This window comes from Ahaetulla prasina, chromosome 3 (assembly GCF_028640845.1).
Source record: "Ahaetulla prasina isolate Xishuangbanna chromosome 3, ASM2864084v1, whole genome shotgun sequence".
NCBI lineage: Eukaryota > Metazoa > Chordata > Lepidosauria > Squamata > Colubridae > Ahaetulla > Ahaetulla prasina.
In genome coordinates, this window is record NC_080541.1 from 220,554,504 (window position 1) to 220,573,934 (window position 19,431).

At 46.1% G+C, this 19,431-nt stretch overlaps 1 protein-coding gene across 2 annotated transcripts in view; it reads left to right on the forward strand.

The window, feature by feature from the left end:
* Nucleotides 1–1,781: 1,781 nt before the first annotated feature.
* SLC17A9 (solute carrier family 17 member 9) overlaps nt 1,782–19,431 on the forward strand; it is a 56,309-nt gene continuing 38,659 nt past the window's right edge. For both annotated transcript variants that reach the window (XM_058178134.1, XM_058178136.1), the window contains exon 1: nt 1,782–3,157. In XM_058178134.1, coding sequence (XP_058034117.1) covers nt 3,000–3,157 — 158 coding nt within the window. In that variant the 5' untranslated portion in view covers nt 1,782–2,999. The remainder of the gene's footprint in view (nt 3,158–19,431) is intronic.

Here is a 19,431-nt window from a genome sequence, read left to right on the forward strand (position 1 = left end):
TCATAAATATGAGTCAGTTGGCAAGTGGCTGAATTTTGATCATGTGACCATGGAGATGATGCAATGCTTGTAAGTGAAAACAGACATAAGTCACTTTTTTCAGTGCCATTTGTAAATTTGAACAGACATCAGACGAATTGTTGTAAATTGAGGATTACCAGTAATTTCAAAATCAAAGGTATGCCAGGGGGCCCTGGTGTTCTCTCAGTTTGTTTTCTTGCAGACCTTCCTTACCCAAACTAGGTAATATCTAGGACTTGCACTGATGGTGTTACCTAGTTGGGTAATGAAACGTTTGCAGGAAAATAAGCTCAGAGAGCACCAGTCAACCCTGAGCTACAAATATTCTTTTATTAGCAAGGTATGTCAATTGGTGAAGTGAAGGTCCACCTTTTTCCACCCCACTTTCTGGGAAACAGATCACAATTTTAAAGCCTCCAGTGGTCCAGCAGGACATCATCCGAGCCCACAGCCAGCTCACTTTTAAGGCGATGTTGGGGTTCAATCACACACACACACTGGATTGCAAATCCAGCTGGTGCACAGTAGAACCAGGAATCCCAAAGGTGCTTTTTTTAAAAAAAGCAACTGGACTTTCCTTGGTTTTTGCTTTGAAGCCGTTTCGCTTCTCATCCAAGAAGCTTCTTCACTTCTTCAGAGTTCTCCAGAGAACCGGAGAAGCTTCTGGGATGAGAAGCAAAATGTCTTCAAGTAAAAAAAAAAAAAAGTCCAGTTGCCTTTTAGAAAAGAAAAGAAAAACACCTGGGAAGATCATCCTATGAGTGGCTGATAATCCACATGAAATTGTGCATCAGGAGAAGAAAAACGCCTGTGCCACGTCTAACACTCATTTCCTGCAGCGTCTGAGAATCAAGATCAAGGGAACACTAATACCGATACCACTCTATAAAGCCTTAGTAAGACCACACCCAGAATACTGCATCCAGTTTTGGTCACTGCACTATAAAAAAGATATTGAGAATCTAGAAAAAGTGCAAAGAAGAGCAACCAGGATGATTAGGGGACTGGAGGCTAAAACATTTGAAGAACGGCTGCAGGAACTGGGCATGGCTGGTCTAGTGAAGAGGAGGACAAGATAGCAGTCTTCCAATACTTGAGGGGCTGCTGCAGAGCGGAAGGAGTCAACCTGTTTTCCAAAGCACCTGAAGGCCAGACAAGGAACAATGGACGGAAACTGATCAAGGAGAGATTCAACCTAGAAATAAGACATTTTCTGACATTGAGAACAGTCAACAGATGGAACAGAAGTCGCCTTCAGAAGTTGTGGGAGCTTCATCACTGGAAGCTTTCAAGAAGAGACTGGACTGTCATCTAATGGTATAAGGTCGTCTGCTTGTGCAGGGGGTTGGACTAGAAGACCTTCAAGGTTCCTTCCAACTCTGTTATTCTATGTTCTCTGTCCTCAGATCATTACTGTACTAATTTCCTCCTCCCTCTCCCCAGTGTTCCGATATTTGAGGGGCTGCAGGTGTGTGTGTGTGTGGTTAAGCTACTTTCTAAAGCACCTGAAGGCCAGACAAGGAGAAATGGATGGAAACTGATCCATTCAACCTAGAAATAAGGAGGCCAGCTTTCTAACAGAACAAACCACCAATGGAACAGAAGTGGTAGCTCAGGGCCATGGTAGCTCAGGCTGGTAAGAAGCCTGTTATTAGAACACAGCAGCCTGCAATTACTGCAGGTTCAAGCCCGGCCCAAGGTTGACTCAGCCTTCCATCCTTTATAAGGTAAGTAAAATGAGGACCCAGATTGTTGGGGGGGCAATAAGTTGACTTTGTAAAATATACAAATAGAATGAGACTATTGCCTTATACACTGTAAGCCGCCCTGAGTCTTCGGAGAAGGGCGGGATATAAATGTAAATAAATAAATAAATAAATAAATAAATAAATAAATAAATAAATAAAAAAGTTGCCTTCAGAGGTGGTGGGAGCTTCAATCCCTGGAAGCTTTCAAGAAGAGACCCGACTGCCAGCTGTCAGAAACGGTATAAAGCCGGTCTCTTGCTCGGTTGGGCTACTAGATGACCTCCAAGGTCCCTCCCGAACTCTGCGAAGCTGTTAAATGCCCGCGCGCCTCCAGCTCTGCAACGGAGCGGAGAGGGAACGGAGCGCGCAGCAGCCTCCAGCCGCTGAATGAATGAGCTGCCGCTGCCGCTGCTGCTGCTCTCGAACGACCCGCCCCTAACGGCGAAGGGGAGCCCCCCCACTTCTCTACACACACACACACACCCGCGCCGACAACTAGGAAACCGCTCGGGGACAGCGATGACGCCTCCAGTGCCAAGTTGTCCCTTTGGCTCTTGCGGCTGCCAAGCGAGTTGTTTCTTCTTACGCTTCGCTGCTGGCCGATCGGAGATCCCCGGGTTGGTCTTCTTGAAACAAACCCGAGTTTGAGGTTTCTTTCTACACCCGGAGCCGGGTTTACGAGACTTCCTGGAAGGGGGCCCGAGCAGGAAGAGACAAAATTGACACGTGGACCGTTTCTCTCTCTCTCTCTCTCTCTCTCTCTCTTGGTCTTTTTCCTTTCCAAACCGAGAACGGACGGCGAGGTGATGCTTTCCTGAATTTGGTCTCCGGTGCGAATTTGGGATTAAGCGTCGTGGAGAGGACGGACCCCCCCTCCTTTTCCCAAATCAACCGACAACTCCCCCCCCCCCACAACCTTCGTTTGCTGCTTTACAACCCCCACCAACAACTCAGAGGTCCAACTTTGAAGCCCGGTCTCTTGTCTGGGAAGAAGTGGAGTAGCTGGTGAAGAACTTCAGTGGTGGCCCTCGGAGCAAGTTTGAAAACTTTTTTTCTCCTCCTGGCTGCTTTGGAAGGGTCTGTCTGCCTTCTCAACTTGCTCTCCCGGTAGATGAGAGCTTCTGCCTCTCTTTTTTTTTGGTGGGGGTGGGGGCTTGGTGGTTTGTTCGTTTGTGGATTTCCACACACACACACACAGAGACACACACCCCTTGGTAACGAAGCCGTTGGATGGCCTTGAGTACCGGCAACAACGGAGCCCAGGATTTGGGGGCCAACCTGCTGGCCTCCCAACATCACAAGGAGCATCATCAGCTGCCAGCTCCCAGATGCCCCCAGCAGGAAGCCCTGAAAAAAGATGGAGGAATTGGGGATGTCTTTTGGTCCAGGTGAGAATCGGTGTGGTCCTTTTTAGCTTTGGGGAGCTTTTCCCAGCCCCCAAACACTGGGGGCCGTCCGCCTGTCCATTCCAACAGCGGAGAACCTGGGTTGGGTTTAAAAGCGACGCAAATGGTGGTTAAGTCGAGGACTACCTGTGTAAGAGTGTTCATCCAAGCTGAGCTGATCTAGAAAATGTAAGCACGGCTGAAATTTGATTTATTTATTTATTTATTTTTGTCACAACATTATATACAAGCACATATATTGAAAGGAAACAATAGGACAGGAACGGTAGGCACTTTTGTGCACTTATGCACGCCCCTTAAATTGATTACAGATAGTCCTTAGAATAGATACAGATACAGAATAGATATCTATCCTTAGAATAGATACAGATACAGACAGTCCTCAGAATAGAATAACAAGAGTTGGAAGGGACCTTGGAGGTCTTCTAGTCCAACCCCCTGCTTAGGCAGGAAACCCTATACAATTTCAGACAAATGGTTATCCAACATCATCTTAAAAACTTCCAGTGTTGGAGCATTCACAACTTCTGGAGGCAAGTTGTTCCACTAATTAATTGTTCTGACTGTCAGGAAATTTCTCCTTAGTTCTAAGTTGCTTCTCTCCTTGATTAGTTTCCACCCATTGCTTCTTGTTCTACTCTTAAGTGCTTTGGAGAATAGCTTGACTCCCTCTTCTTTGGAGCAGCCCCTGAGATATCGGAACTATCCTGCTTTCATGTAACCCCTAGTATTTCTTTTCATCAATACCCAGTTTTTGCAACTGTTTTTTATATGTTTTAGCCTCCAGTCCCCTAATCATCTTGGTTGCTCTTCTCTGCACTCTTTCTAGCACCTCAACGTCTTTTTTACATCATGAGGACCAAAACTGAATGCAGGATTCCAAGTGTGGCCTTACCAAGGCATTATAAAGGGTGGTATTAACACTTACAACAATTTGTTTAGTGACTGTTCAAAGTTACAATGGCCCTGGGAAATATGACATGACCATTTTTCAGAGTTACGGCTTTCGTAGCATCCCATTGATCATGTGGACAAAATTCAGACTCTTGGCAACTGGTTCAACTGGGTGGGTGTCATGGGATCCCCTTTTGCGACTTTCTGACGAGCAAAGTCAATGGGGAAGCCAGATTCACTTAACAACCGGGTGACTAAATTACCCACTGCAATGATTCACTTAACGGCTGAGGTAAGAAAGGTCCTAAAATGGGGCAAAACTCACTCAACAAATGTGTCACTTAACAACAGAAATGTTGAGCTCAATTGTGGTCATAAGTCAAGGACTTACCTGTAGTATTTGCAGGACTTCCCAGGAAAGTAGATGCCTGTGAGAATCCAAATAATATACAGGAAAAAACAACAGCAAATAACTTACAGGCAAGTACCGGTAGTCCTCGACTTAAACCTTTATTTAATAGCCGTTCAGAATTACAATGGCACTGAAAAAGTGATTTATGACAGCATCCCAGGGGTGAAATGCTCCCGGTTCGGACCGGATCACCCGATCCGGTAGCGATGGCGGTGGGTGGTTTGGAGAACCATTAGCAAAAATCCATGCCCCCCCCATCCCCGCCCATTTCCAGCTGAGCCCTGCAATCATCAAAGGTTGTTTTTTTGTTTGGCCAAAAAAATGCTTTTAAAAGTAAAAAAAAAAAAAGCCTCTGATGATCGCGCAGCTCAGCTGGGTGCTAGCCAAAAAACAGATGATGGGGGGAGTCCGTTTTTCCTCCCAGCAGGCTTCAGGGTGTGGAGGGCGGTGTTCATTTTTGAGAGAAAGAAAGAGAGAAAGAAAGGAGGCAGGGAAGGAAGGAAGGAAGGAAGGAAGGAAGGAAGGAAGGAAGGAAGGAAGGAGGGAAGGAGGGAGGGAGTACAAACTTGGCACTAGACGCAGCTTCAGAGGATAATCCAGGGCTGGAAGGGACCTGGAGGTCATCTAGTCCAACCCTGCTCCAGCAGGACATTGCTAGTGAGTTTCTTTCTTTTGATCCCCCAGTCACATAGCCACGCCCACCCAGTCACATGACTCCCCACCAAGCCACGCCCACCACAGAACCGGTAGCAAAAAAAAAAAAATAGATTTCACCCTGCAGCATCTCCACAGAAAAATAACCCAAAGGTGCTTTTTTTTTTTCAAAAGGCAACTGGACTTTCCAAGAAGCTGCTTCAGTCCTCCTTCTTCAGAACTGAGGAAGCTTTTTGGACGAGAAGTGAAAAGTATTCAAGGAAAAACACAAGGCAGTCCGGTTGCCTCTTGAAAAAAAAACAAACAACCAGCTTTAGGACAACCAGGACCTGGATGACTGAGAATCTCCATAGACACCCATAGTTAGTTGATCAAACTTTGAATGCTTGGCAACCCTAAATGCCTTTACAATGGTTGCAGCGTCCCGGGTTCACACGATTGCCATTTGCAACCTTCCTAGGGAGCTTCTGACAAACAACGAGGGAAGCCAGAGTATTTTACTGGCCCCATGATCAACTTCAGAGCTGTTCTGTCCTCCTCGCCTCAGTCCGAGCAATGACTTAATTAGCCGGCAACTATCAGCTTCTGGCAGCAAACTAGTGAGTGTCTGCCAAGTGTCTCTGTTATCTCTCTTGATGCCGATGAGTCAACCAGGAACAAACAGTACTTCAGCTCTAGTTAAGCAGTTGATTTGCTTCCCACGAAGGGGCATAGCAGCCCTTGCTGCTTTTATATCCTGTGGGGTGTGGCTCCATGACTCAGCACTTCCTAGGCCTGCCTCACCCTTGCTTCTGTTGTTCCCGCTGCTCCTGCCTATGAAACCTAGGGTCCAGCCAGGCCTGATTGCCATCAGCCGGGTCTGGAGGCGTGGCCTGGGGGGGGGAAAGAGTCAGGGGACGGAGGCCTCGTTATCTCTTTCACCTGGCCTGCCTCTGGCTCCTGGAGCTGAGCCAGGGAAGCCGGTGCTCCCGAGGTAAGTCCTGATGGCCCTTCCCCTTCACTTTTCGAGTCACTTTCTGGCTGGGGTCCCGGCTCGGGGGGCGCAGACACAACAAGAGCTGTCCTGATTTGCTCAACCACCACGGCAGAAAGGTCGCAATATGGGGCACAACTTAATCACTGCCTTGCATAGCAGTGGAAAATTTGGCCTGGCTGCCGTTGTAAATAGAGGACTACCTACACCAGTGATGGCTAACCTTTTCTGGACTGAGTGCCCAAAGCACTCCCCTCCCCACATGCCCTCTCCCCCATGCATGCATGCACCCCCCCGCATGCACCCTGCCCCCCCTGCATGTGCGGCAGAGATCCAAAGACCAGCTGGCCGGCGAGAGGCGTGTGCGAATGCATGTCAAAGCTAAGCTGGGGCTACACAGAGAGGGCTCTGCATGCTGCCTCTGGCATGCGTGCCATAGGTTCGCCATCACGGACCTACACCATTGCCAAGAAAGCAAGTTAAACGTATCTCTGAAGACCTCAGAAATCCCCCCTTGGGTCTAGCCGAACACTAACTTCATTCATACGTTTGGGAAATCACTGCTGGGTATTGTGTTGTGGTTCGCCAGCGGCCTGCGGAGCTGGCAGCCGAGTCGGAGAGTGAGGAGGCTGGGGAGGAACATGGGCCAGTCCTGGAGTCTGGGGAAGGCTCGGATGAGGGCGCTGCGTCGGAGGCAGAAAAAGGGCCATCTGGGAGGTATGTGCTGCCTCCGGAGCCTCCAGAGTCGGACCTCAGCGAGGCAGAGGAACAGGGAGAGCCTGTTCCCAGTGCGCGCATGCGCAGAGCAGCCAGAAGGCAAGAACAGTTAAAACAAAAGGGACGATTCAGGAGTAGGGCTGGGAGATGATTGCCCCCCCCTCCCATAAGACTTAAAAGAGGAGCCTTTGCAGGAAGCAACCTTGTTCATTCTGTTCAGTTTAAAGTCTGAAGCTCTGTTTGATTCTGGACTCCGTGCGGCTTTGCCAATTAGGTCTTTGGCAGCGTGTCAAGGGAGATAAAGGAGGGTGATTATCATCCTTATCCCGAAGGATTCTTTACAACTATTTGGGACTCATCTGTGAACAAATAGAATTCACAGCTGTTGAAATAAAAGAGGTTTTTGGGACTACTCGTGTGTTTTACTGACTCAGGAAGCCTAGGTCAGAACATATTGTCACTTCTGTAAATATATGTGGAAAAAAGGCAAACCTAATCCAACCCCATGTCAGCATTCCGAGTAATGCCTCCAAAGAAATCAGAACTCCAAGGCAGGAACATTCCTCAAAGAACATGTTTATTGGATACATCATATCAGTACCACCAGTGAAAACCAACTCCAAAAGTTTCCCAAGGTTACCATCAGGGGTGAAATGCTCCTGGTTCGGACCGGATCGGCCGATTCAGTAGCAATGGTGGCGGGTGGTTCAGAGAACCAGTAGCAAAAATCCCTGCACCCCCCCCTCATGCCCAGCTGAGCCACATGATCGTCAGGGCCTGTTTTTTTTACTTTAAAAAGCATTTTTTAAAAGATAAAAAACCTGAAGCCTGCTAGGCAAAAAATAGGGGGATGGGGGGTTTGTTAGAGAGAGAGAGAAAGAGAGAGCGAGAGAGGAAGAAAGGAAGGAAGGAAGGACTACAAACCTGGCACTAGGCGCAGCTTCAGAGGATAATCCAGGGCTGGAAGGGACCTGGAGTTCATCTAGTCCAACCCTGCTCCAGCAGGACATTGTTAGTGAGTTTCTGTCTTTTGATCTCCCAATCACATAGCCACACCCACCCAGTTACATGACCCCCCCACCAAGCGACGCCCATAGAACTGGTAGGAAAGAAATTTAGATTTCACCACTGGTTACCATGTAATTAAAAGAACAACAGTTTCCCTCCCCAGGTGTCACAGGTCCCATCGTCCAATCAAAGCAGTTGGAGAGCTCCCTCGATCACTTCTGCTCCTCTTCCTCCCTGTTGGGATGACCTTGGTTCCCACAGGAGAGCCCTTTGTTTTGTCTACGAGACGGTCTAGCTATTTCCCCCTCGTCCTCCCCCATAGTGTGTGGCAACTGTTAAGCAGCCAAAGATGGCTTCAGCCAGGTTCAACTCAGATGTTTACAACCTGCATGGGAAAAAAAATCAGAAGTGGAGCTAAATGTCAGGTTTTAGACCAGGGGTCCTCAACCCCCGGTCCGTGGACTGGCACCAGGTTACAGCATGCCAGAAACTGGGCCACGTAAACAAGCAAAGCCCTATCTGTGGGTGTTCTAATCTAGGCTTCCCAAAGGCACGAAGCCGACTCCTCGTTCCGATAAAACCCCTTTTATTTAGTTCAAAGGGAATTCCTCTCAAGCAAACTCCTGTCTTTCTAGAGTAGGGGTCTCCAACCTTGGCCACTTTGAGACTTGTGGACTTCAACTCCCAGAATTCCTCAGCCAGCTTTGCTTAAAGTGGCCAAGGTTGGAGACCCCTGCTCTAGAGCTTTCACAACTACAGACCTTTATCAAGCTTGGAGAGTTGCCAGGCTGATATTTTCCAAATGCCATGCTGGAACAGACAATACTCGGCAAGAAGTCAGGAGCAGATAATCACTCTAATGAATTGAACTAATTGTCTCCTGCAAACTCCCCTCCCATTCGCTCCTCTTTAGTCCCTATGAGAAGAGCCATTCACTGTCCACCTGTGGCTTTACTCCTGAGTCGACCCTTGTTCTTTAGCTGTTCCCTTCTCCTGGCAGCTCTACACATTTGCATACTGGGAACAGGAGCCAGCTGTTCTTCTGCCTCACTGATGTCCGACTCAAAAGGCAGCTGATAACTGTCAGGCGGCCCTGGCCTCATCTCTACCTCCGATGCAGAGCACTCGTCAGAGCCTTCCCCAGATTCCAGGACTGGCCAAGTTCCTCCCCAACCTCCTCACTGTCCGAATCTGCTGCCAGATCCTCTGGCCACTGGCAGGCCACAACAGTGGGATGCAGGCAGCATACTGTATGAAAACACGACCCTTCTGATCCGTGCAAAAACCTCTTGATGGAACCGGTGCCTGGTGCTCAAAAGGTTTTGGGGTCGCTGGATTAGTCTAGATCCAAATGGGTGACTTCCCCTTGGAGCCCTGACAAGTGACTTGAAGTTACAGTGTTTCTCAGCCATGGTGACTTTAAGATGCGTGAACTTCAACTCCCAGAATTCCCCAGCCGTCTCTTCTGGGAGGCTGTCGGAAGGTTGACTCCAAATTGTAAGTACCTCTTTTGGGATCTGCCATAACTTTGAAAGGTCACAAGTCAAGTTGTTCTGTCCCCCCTCGCCTCCGTCCGAGCGATGGCTTAATTAGCCGGCACTATCGGCTCTGGCAGCAAACTAGCGAGCATCTGCCAAGTGACTCTGTTATCTCCCTTGATGCCGATGAGTCACCCAGGAACAAACAGTACTTCAGCTCTAGTTAAGCAGTTGATTTTGCCTGCTATGAAGAGGCATAGCAGCCCTCGCTGGTTTTATATCCTGTGGGGTGTGGCTCCATGACTCAGCACTTCCTAGGCCTGCCCCACCCCTGCTTCTGTTGTTCCCGCCTCTCCTGCCTACGAAACCTAGGGTCCAGCCAGGCCTGATTGCCATCAGCTGGGTCTGGAGGCGTGGCCTGGGGGGGGAAGAGTCAGGGGACGGAAGCCTCATTATTTCTTCCACCTGGCCTGCCTCTGGCTCCTGGAGCTGAGCCAGGGAAGCCGGTGCTCCCGAGGTAAGTCCTGATGGCCCTTCCCCCTCACTTTTTAAGTCATTTTCTGGCAGGGGGCCCGGCTCGGGGGGGCGTAGACACAACACAAGTCTTGTTTAGACCAAGAAGCACCTTGTGGTCAAATCGATACTAAGGCTCCAAAGAAAAAGAGATGAAAGCTGGGAATCTAAGACCACCCACAAGTGACAAGCCATTGCAAGATTGACTGGGAATCTGATGAGCTTACCGAAGTAAGATACAAAAGATTAAACAATAACACCCGCTTATCATGGTACAATAAAATAATAAATACAAATATGTATTTATTTCTATATTCAATTTCTATAGCTGTCCACAATTGTTTGTTTGAGATGGGTGGCTATAGAAATTGAATGAATGAATGAATGAATGAATCAAGACTTATAGAAGTTGTCCTCCACTCGCAACTCTTTAATTATGACCTCAGTTAAAACTTTTGGATTGCATGGAGTGAAGAGGAATTGTCTTGAGCACATCTAAAATATATAATATGGTTAATGTTTATAAATCACATAATAATATTAGACATTTATGATCGGATGGGGCTGCATTAGGGCTGCATGTGACCCGTGGATATTCCTGTTCCAGAGCTTTGCTTGATTTCAAGGGAGTTTCCATGCGGTTTTGTTAGTAATCATATGGAAAGGATTCGCTATTACTCTTTTCCAGTAATCTTCTTCTTAACTTCCTAATTTAACATATGGCCTGGGGGTTTCCTGGTGAGTTCTCCTCCAAATAGATCTGAAACTTCTTTAGCTTATCAAAACAGCTAAAATTTGCCAGATGCTACCCAGCTGTCACTAGCATGGCCAGATAGAGAAGAGGAACAAAGATAATTAGGGGACTGGAGGCTAAAGCATATGAAGAATAGTTGCAGGAATTGGGTATATCTAGTTTAATGAAAAGAAGAGGTGACATGATAGATTTGAGGAGTTGCCACAAAGAACAGAACAGAACAATAACAGAGTTGGAAGGGACTTTGAAGGTCTTCTAGTCCAACCTCCTGCTCAGGCAGGAAACCTTATGCCATTTCAGACAAACGGTTGTCCAATCTCAACCTCAAAAATTGATTGAGGACTCCAAAAGCTTTGGTTGATGTGACTTCTGTCTATCAATCTAAACTGCAGCGGTTCTCAACCTGTGGGTCGCGACCCCGTTGGGGGTCGAATGACGATTTGCCAGGGGTCGCCTAAGACCATCGGAAATATGGGAAGTATACTTGCGAGTCAAAGAATTGCGCTCCAATGGTTGACTCCGCAAGCCAGACGCAGGCTCTTCAAATCGCTAGCCGAATTCGGCTTCAGGCGCGATGAATTAAAAAAGAGAGAAATCTTTGCTCTGACGTCTCCCTCTCAAGCCAGCTACAATCACTCCCAATCGCTAGCCTAATCTGGCTTCAGGCGCGATAAACTTAACAGGGGAGGAGTCTCCGCTTTAATGCCTCCGTCCTCAAGGCAATTGCAAGCAGTTCAGATCGCTAGCCAATACGGCTTCAGGCGCGATAAATTCAAAAAACCAGTTTGCCACTTTTTTCCCACTTCTGCGGCTGCTGAGGTGCGCTGAGATCGCTGCCTATCACCGCGGTTGGGATCGCCACATCGTGGGGAATTGTATTAAAGAGGTTGCAGCACTATAAAGGGGTCGCAGCACTATAAAGGTTGAGAACCACTGCTATACTGTATGAGAAATTAAAACTAGGAAATTTAAAAACATGTATTTTATTTAACTTCACTGAGCCCTTGAAAGGGTCTCAAGGACCACGCTTTGAGAAATTGATGCCCTATAAATCAATAGCATGCAAAGGTCCGTCGAACCCGACAACTCTGCTGACTGAGGACTTCTGGGAAGTGAAGTCCACATAACTTAAAGTTCTCTAGCTTGAGAAAATACTGGACTTGAATGTGGAGACTCTAGAAAGAGTGCAGAGAAGAGCAACAAAGATGATTAGGGGACTGGAGGCTAAGACATATGAAGAAAGGTTGCAGGAACTCGGTATGTCTAGTTTAATGAAAAGAATGTCTAGGGGAGACATGATAGCAATCGTCCGATATCTTAGGGGCTGCCCCAAAGAAGAGGGAGTCAAGCTATTCTCCAAAGCACCAGAGGGCAGGACAAGAAGCAATGGGTGGAAACTAATGAAGGAGAGAAGCAACTTAGAATTAAAGAGGAATTTCCTGACAGTGAGAACAATTAATCATGGAACAACTTGCCTCCAGAAGTTGTGAATGCTCCAACACTGGCAATTTTTAAGAAGAGATTGGCTAACTATTTGTCTGAAGTGGTGTAAGGTTTTCTGCCTAAACAGAGGGTTGGACTAGAAGACCTCCAAGGTCCCTTCCAACTCTGTTATTCTATTCTATTCTATTCTATTCTATTCTATTCTATTCTATTCTATTCTATTCTATTCTATTCTATTCCTAGTCAAAGAACTGCATCAGATTGTATCCATGGCAAAATTTGTGTTGGAATAAAGAAGGAAAGACTTCTTGAACATCTGGAGGCTGGAAAGACTTCTTGACATCTGGAGGCTGGCTAGGGAATGAGAAAAAGGCAACATCATGAGAACTCTGCAGAAAATGTTTCAGCCACAATTAGATGCAAGCGTGGAAGTCTCTAAATAAAACGTCCTACAGAAAACAATTACATCAGTTGACAAACTGAAAATCCGTTAGTGTTAATGCAACCATGACAGCCTTAATTAGCCTGCATCGACTGAGTGACCGCTGATTATCTCCAAGTTTATTTCCTACCTTACTACCTAGAAACCAATTTGGCAGTTGTTTCTTAGCCTCAGCCGTGAACTCTTGCTTGAGCAGCTGGAAAACGTTGGTTCACATCTGTTTCCCAACTGTTTTGTGGACATTCAATAAAAGCAGTTCACTGACATGCAGAGTATATGAGTTGGATTTTGCAATGATGAATCAAAATCAAAGACAGAGGGAGGGAATTTTATTCTGGATCTCTCTCTCCCTCCCTCCTTCCCTTCCTCTCTCTTCCCTCCCTCTCTCCCTCCCTCCCTCTCTCTCTCCCTCCCTCTCTTCCCTCCCTCTCTCTCTCCCTCTCTCCCCCTATTCTCTCCCTCTCTCCCTCCCTCTCCCTCCCTCTTCCTCTCTTCCCTCCCTCTTCCTCTCTTCCCTCCCTCCTCCTCTTTCCCCCTCTCTTCCTCCCTCTCTCCCTCCCGTCCTCCCTTTCTCCCTCCCTCCTTCTCTCTTCCCTCCCTTTCTCTCTCTCCCTCTCTCTCTCTCTCTCTTCCCTTCCTCACTCTCTCTCCCTCTCTCCCCCTTCTCCCCCCTCCCTCCTTTTACACACACAGCCCACATACGCAAAATCACAGAGTTTGATAAGAGTTCAGTATCTTTCTTGTGTCCTTATTTTGCCTTGTCTCCAAGGTAGCAGGGATAAAACCAGAATTGAACCTGGGTTCGTCTGTGGTTTGGTTAATCATTTTCCCCCCAATGGGATTTTCTCCTGCTTAGTTAAAGATTATAGCGTGTTTGCTTTGAAGGCGGCAAGACAAACAAGCAAAGGTGCTTTTGCTCTAGAAGGAGGAGGAAGATGCAGGAATTTCTACGAGGTAGCTTCGTTAATGCCTCCCTCATTTTTTTAAAAAAAAATGAACTTGTCTATGTGCATTGATCCGTAAAAAAAAATAATAACAACAGAAGTACACCTGCAGCCACAAAGGTAACTGAGTGGTTTTTAGCAGTCCTGCTGACCACATTTATGGGAGTGGTTAAATCATTTTTTTAAGAACAAGTTTTTATTGATTTTTTAGTTTCCCCTCCTCCTACACACATTCACCATTTCTGAACAGAGTATTGGCCATATCATATCTTATACAATTGCATATATTCAGATATATTTTACTTAGTTACAATTTTTGCCAGAATATTCTTTTTTCATAGTTTTTATTCATTTCCTAATATTTCCTTGCTCATTTTATTAAGTCACATCTTCTTTCGCCCTCAAGTTCTAATTTCTCCATTTTTATTTGTGTTCATTCTCTTTCATTCTTTTTTTTTTAAACTATTTCAATTTTTATCCTAATATATTCGGATATATTCGGGGCTGCCTTTCTTCCATTTCATCTTTTCCTTTTCACAGCAATCCTTTCTTCTCCTCTCACTCCTTTCCCTGCCTCCCTTTTTCCTACCTACTTTCTTCTCTCCTCTCCTACTCCTTATTTCCCCTACCTTTCCTCCTCTCCTCTTCCCTTTCTTCTTTCTCGGGAGAAGATTAAATCATGCAGGAACTGGGTAAGCCTAGTTTAATGAAAAGAAGGATTAGGGGAGACATGATAGCAGTGTTCCAATATCTCAGGGGTTGCCACAAAGGGAGAGGAAGTCAAGCTATTCTCCAAAGCACCTGAAGGCAGAACAAGAAGCAATGGGTGGAAACTGATCAAGGAGAGAAGCAACTTAGAACTAAGGAGGAATTTCCTGACAGTGAGAACAATTAATCAGTGGAACGACTTGCCTGCAGAAGTTGTGAATGCTCCAACACTGGAAAACTTTAAGAAAATGTTGGATAACCATTTGTCTGAAGTGGTGTAGGGTTTCCTGCCTGGGCAGGGGGTTGGACTAGAAGACCTCCAAGGTCCTTTCCAACTCTGTTGTTGTTGTTGTTGTTACGATGATGATGATGAAGATAATGTCCCAGCCCAGAACACAGCTTAGATGGAACCAAGGTCTGTTCCTGGTTCAGCTTTGGCAGCTCTGGAAGATAACTTCCCAGTCCAGCTTAATGGATATCCCAAAGGTGCTTTTTCAAAAGGTAACTGGATTTTCTGTGGGGGTCTTTCTTTATTTTCCGTTGAAATACGTTTCATTTCTCTTTCATTCTTTTTTTTTTAAACTATTTCAATTTTTATCCTAATATATTCGGATATATTCGGGGCTGCCTTTCTTCCATTTCATCTTTTCCTTTTCACAGCAATCCTTTCTTCTCCTCTCACTCCTTTCCCTGCCTCCCTTTTTCCTACCTACTTTCTTCTCTCCTCTCCTACTCCTTATTTCCCTACCTTTCCTCCTCTCCTCTTCCCTTTCTTCTTTCTCGGAGAAGATTAAATCATGCAGGAACTGGGTAAGCCTAGTTTAATGAAAAGAAGGATTAGGGGAGACATGATAGCAGTGTTCCAATATCTCAGGGGTTGCCACAAAGGGAGAGGAAGTCAAGCTATTCTCCAAAGCACCTGAAGGCAGAACAAGAAGCAATGGGTGGAAACTGATCAAGGAGAGAAGCAACTTAGAACTAAGGAGGAATTTCCTGACAGTGAGAACAATTAATCAGTGGAACGACTTGCCTGCAGAAGTTGTGAATGCTCCAACACTGGAAAACTTTAAGAAAATGTTGGATAACCATTTGTCTGAAGTGGTGTAGGGTTTCCTGCCTGGGCAGGGGGTTGGACTAGAAGACCTCCAAGGTCCTTTCCAACTCTGTTGTTGTTGTTGTTGTTACGATGATGATGATGAAGATAATGTCCCAGCCCAGAACACAGCTTAGATGGAACCAAGGTCTGTTCCTGGTTCAGCTTTGGCAGCTCTGGAAGATAACTTCCCAGTCCAGCTTAATGGATATCCCAAAGGTGCTTTTTCAAAAGGTAACTGGATTTTCTGTGGGGGTCTTTCTTTATTTTCCGTTGAAATACGTTTCATTTCTCTTGTCCAAGAAGCACCTTCAGTTTTCACGGAAGCTGCTTCATGGATGAGAAGCGAAACGTCTTCAAAGAAAAACAAAGAAAGTCCGGTTGCCTTTTGAAAAAGCACCTTTGGGACAACCATGACCTGGATGGCGGAGAATCTCTGTAGAGATTCAGCTGGATGGCGGTTGTTTTGGCTGGGAAGGCTAGAGCTCTGTGCTAGAGCGACTCCTTTGTTAGTTAGCATTATCAAAAAAACAAACAAACAAAAACAAACAAACAAACACCAAAACAAAACTGGATAGGAATCCCTACTTGGATGCCCTCAGATGAATTTAAGCCATTGTCTCTCATTCAGCCCAAACCACCTCACAGAGTTGCTGTTGTGGGCAGGGAAGTTAAACTAGGAGAATACTGGTTGGAAGTGCAGTGAGTAACATAACACACTGATTAGTCCTCCAGGAAAATGACAGGAGTGGCCACTAAGCTAAACTGTTCTCCTGGGATGATATATCTGCTTCCTTCCTTCCCTCCTTCTTACTCTTTCTTTTCCTTTTCTTTCCTTTCCTTACCTTGCTTTCCTTCCTTCCTTGTCTCCCTCCCTCTCAGCCCCCCTCCTCCCTTTTCCTTCCTTCCTTCCTTCCTTCCTTCCTTCCTTCCTTCCTTCCTTCCTTCCTTCCTTCCTTCCTTCCTTCCTTCTCACTTACTCTTTCTTTTCCTTTCCTTTCCTTGCTTTATCTTACTTTGCCTTATGTCTCCTTCCTTCCTTCCTTCCTTCCTTCCTTCCTTCCTTGTCTCCCTCCCTCTCAGCCCCCCTCCTCCCCTCTCTCCTTCCTTCCTTCCTTTCTTCCTATTTACTCTTTCTTTTCCTTTCCTTTCCTTTCCTTATCTTATTTTGCCTTGCCTTATGTCTCCTTCCTTCCTTCCTTCCTTCCTTCCTTCCTTCCTTCCTTCCTTCCTTCCTTCCGTCCGTCCTTCCTTGTCTCCCTTCCTCTCAGCCCCCTCCCCCCTCTCTCCTTCCTTCCTTCCTATTTACTCTTTCTTTTCCTTTCCTTTCCTTTCCTTACCTTACCTTATTTTGCCTTGCCTTATGTCTCCTTCCTTCCTTCCTTCCTCTCAGTCCCCCTCCTCCCCTCTCTCCTTCCTTCCTTCCTATTTACTTTCTTTTCCTTTCCTTACCTTATTTTGCCTTGCCTTATGTCTCCTTCCTTCCTTCCTTCCTTCCTTCCTTCCTTCCTTCTCCCCCTTTCCTTCCCTTCCCTTCCCTTCCCTTGCTTTATCTTATCTTGCCTTGCCTTATTCTCCTTCCTTCCTTCCTTCCTTCCTTCCTTCTTTCCTTCCTTCCTTCCTTCCTTCCTTGTTACTTACTCCTCCTTTCCTTTCCTTTCCTTTCCTTTCCTTTCCTTTCCTTTCCTTTCCTTTCCTTTCCTTTCCTTTCCTTACTGTATCTTGCCTTGTCTTGCCTCATGCCTCCTCCCTCCCTCCCTCCCTCAAAGTCTGGAAGGAGCAAAGGATTGTCTGTCCTTCTTTCTGGGGTGCAATTCCTGAGCTTCCCCCTAACTGGGTCACCCCAAGGCATTAGAATTCCATTTTTGACTGTCTGCAACCAACAGTCCTCCAGTCAAGGAGCAGGATTTGCCAGCTGCCCCAAAGGATGCTGGGATAGTAGATGGACACACACACACATACATGACCTGGGAAACTACAGCCAGCCATGACTTCCTGTGTTGCCCGGTATCTTTTTTCTTGGTGAGAGGTTTAATTCTGTTTAACTCTGAGGTGGGCTATGTGGGTTGTGCCAACATGGCTGCTTTCATAGCGGACAAACGTCAGATTTACTTTTAAGGTTTTTTTGGAGGAAAATCTAAGTAGATCAGCCAGCCTTTCCTGGCCAAGTTGCTTTCCAGCAGTGTGGACTTCAAGTCCCAGGATACTTAGCGGCAGCCAGGAAGGGCCTAGGGAATTCTGGGAACTGAGACCACCCATGTGCCCAAGTTGGGGAAGAATGAATGGAACTCGCAGGGTTTGAAATGGGCATCCAAAGGGCATCCAAATGGCACCAAATGGTGAATTGTTTTTGGAATCCTTAGCCTGGATGTTTCTAAGCAAAAGAGGTTGTGGAAAGAGAATAAAAGGGGAGATGTTGTTAACTTTATACGGTTGTGAGAGGCGATTGCAGGCAGGTTTGGTCTTTTTATGACTATCTAGGCCAGGAGTCTCCAACCTTGGCAACTTTTAAGACTTGTGGACTTCAACTCCCAGAATTCCTCAGCCAGCTTTGCTCACTGAGGAATTCTGGGAGTTGAAGTCCACAAGTCTTAAAGGGACCAAGGTTGGAGACCCCTGATCTAGGCCTTCCCAGCTGTGTTTTCCAGCTGTTTTGTTCTAAATCTCCCAGAATTCCTTGCTTGCACGGTGGCAGTCATGTTGGCTTGGAAGGCACAAAATGGCCGGAAGGCATCAGCTTGGGGAAATCTTCAATCCCTCTTTTTTTTTTCCCCCAGGCTAGGAACGGGTAAAACGGGAGCCTGTGAACTCCAGATCCCATCTTCCTTAGCTAGGGCCAGTGGTGATGGGTGATGAGAGTTGTAGCATGCCCTAGGTCAGGGGTCTGCAAACTTGGCTCTTTTAAGACTTGTGGACTTCAACTCCCAGAGCTCCTCAGCCAGCTTTGCTGGCTGAGGAACTCTGGGAGTTGAAGTCCATAAGTCTTAAAAGAGCCAAGTTTGCAGACCCCTGACCTGGGTTGTGTAAGTAAGTCTGGAGGGAATTCTGGGAGTTGAAGTCCACACAGCTTAAAGTTGCCAAAGTTGTGCAACACTGCACACTGGATTACGCATTCTTTCAACAGTGCAAGGAGGAAGCTAATTATTTGAATTGCAAGCAGGTTTAATCCTATAAAACGTATTTGCCAAGTTTCGGTGCCGTAACCGGTATTCAAAACTCAAGGAAAAAAAATGTGGGGTAGTATGTTTTGCCTTCTATTATTTAAGAGCTGGAATTAAGAGTAGAGTTCAATGGTGAAATCCAATTTTTTTTTACTACCGGTTCTGCAAGTGTGGCTTGGTTAGCGTGGGAGGGGAAGGATGCAAAATCCCCATTCCCTCCCCACGCCTGGGGGAAGGATACTGGAAAATCCCTATTCCCACCTCACTCCTTGGGGAAGGATACTGCAAAATCCCCATTCCCTCCCCACTCCTGGGGGAAGGATACTGCAAAATCCCCATTCCCTCCCCACTCCTGGGGGAAGGATAGTGCAAAATCCCCATTCCCTCCCCGCTCCTGGGGGAACATATTATTACATATTATTATCTATCTTATTAACATATTAGATTAGTCCTGGTGGTTCCGATGGTGACACTAACTTAATTATAGGCTGACAATTAAGTGCAATTTACTAAGTGGGTCTACTTAGAAGGAAGTTGGAGTTCAGGAGTGCTTAAAGAGAGGATTTGGGTTGTGAAATTAATCACTTGTTTGCAAACAGGTCATAACCCTCTTGAACTCTTTATTTTCTTATTAAATGTGATTTACTGGTCGGGTCACAGATCCCTCTAATCTAGGGATGGGCAGCCTTTTGGTATTCATCATTTTATTTTATTCTGGTTGATTTTACATACACAAACGTATTTTTTTTAAAAAAAGTATGATAAGTCTATTTTACCACTTGTAGCAGAGTTTTCTAATTTTCTCTTTAAAACAAAAGCTAGCCCTGATAGTGACTTTTGGAAACAATGTTCAGAGAGAGTCGGTGTTGGTCCCTAAAAAGGATTCTTATTGCTATGTTAAATCATGTTCTGTTTTTAACCATAGCTTGTGAAACTGATAAAGGTGGGATTATGTTATGCGCATCACAATGGATGAGTCGATAGTTTAAGCCTTAAGGCAAATAACCACATGATAATCAGCTATGAATTCAGTAAATGACTTTATTATTTTGTTCTTTTTTT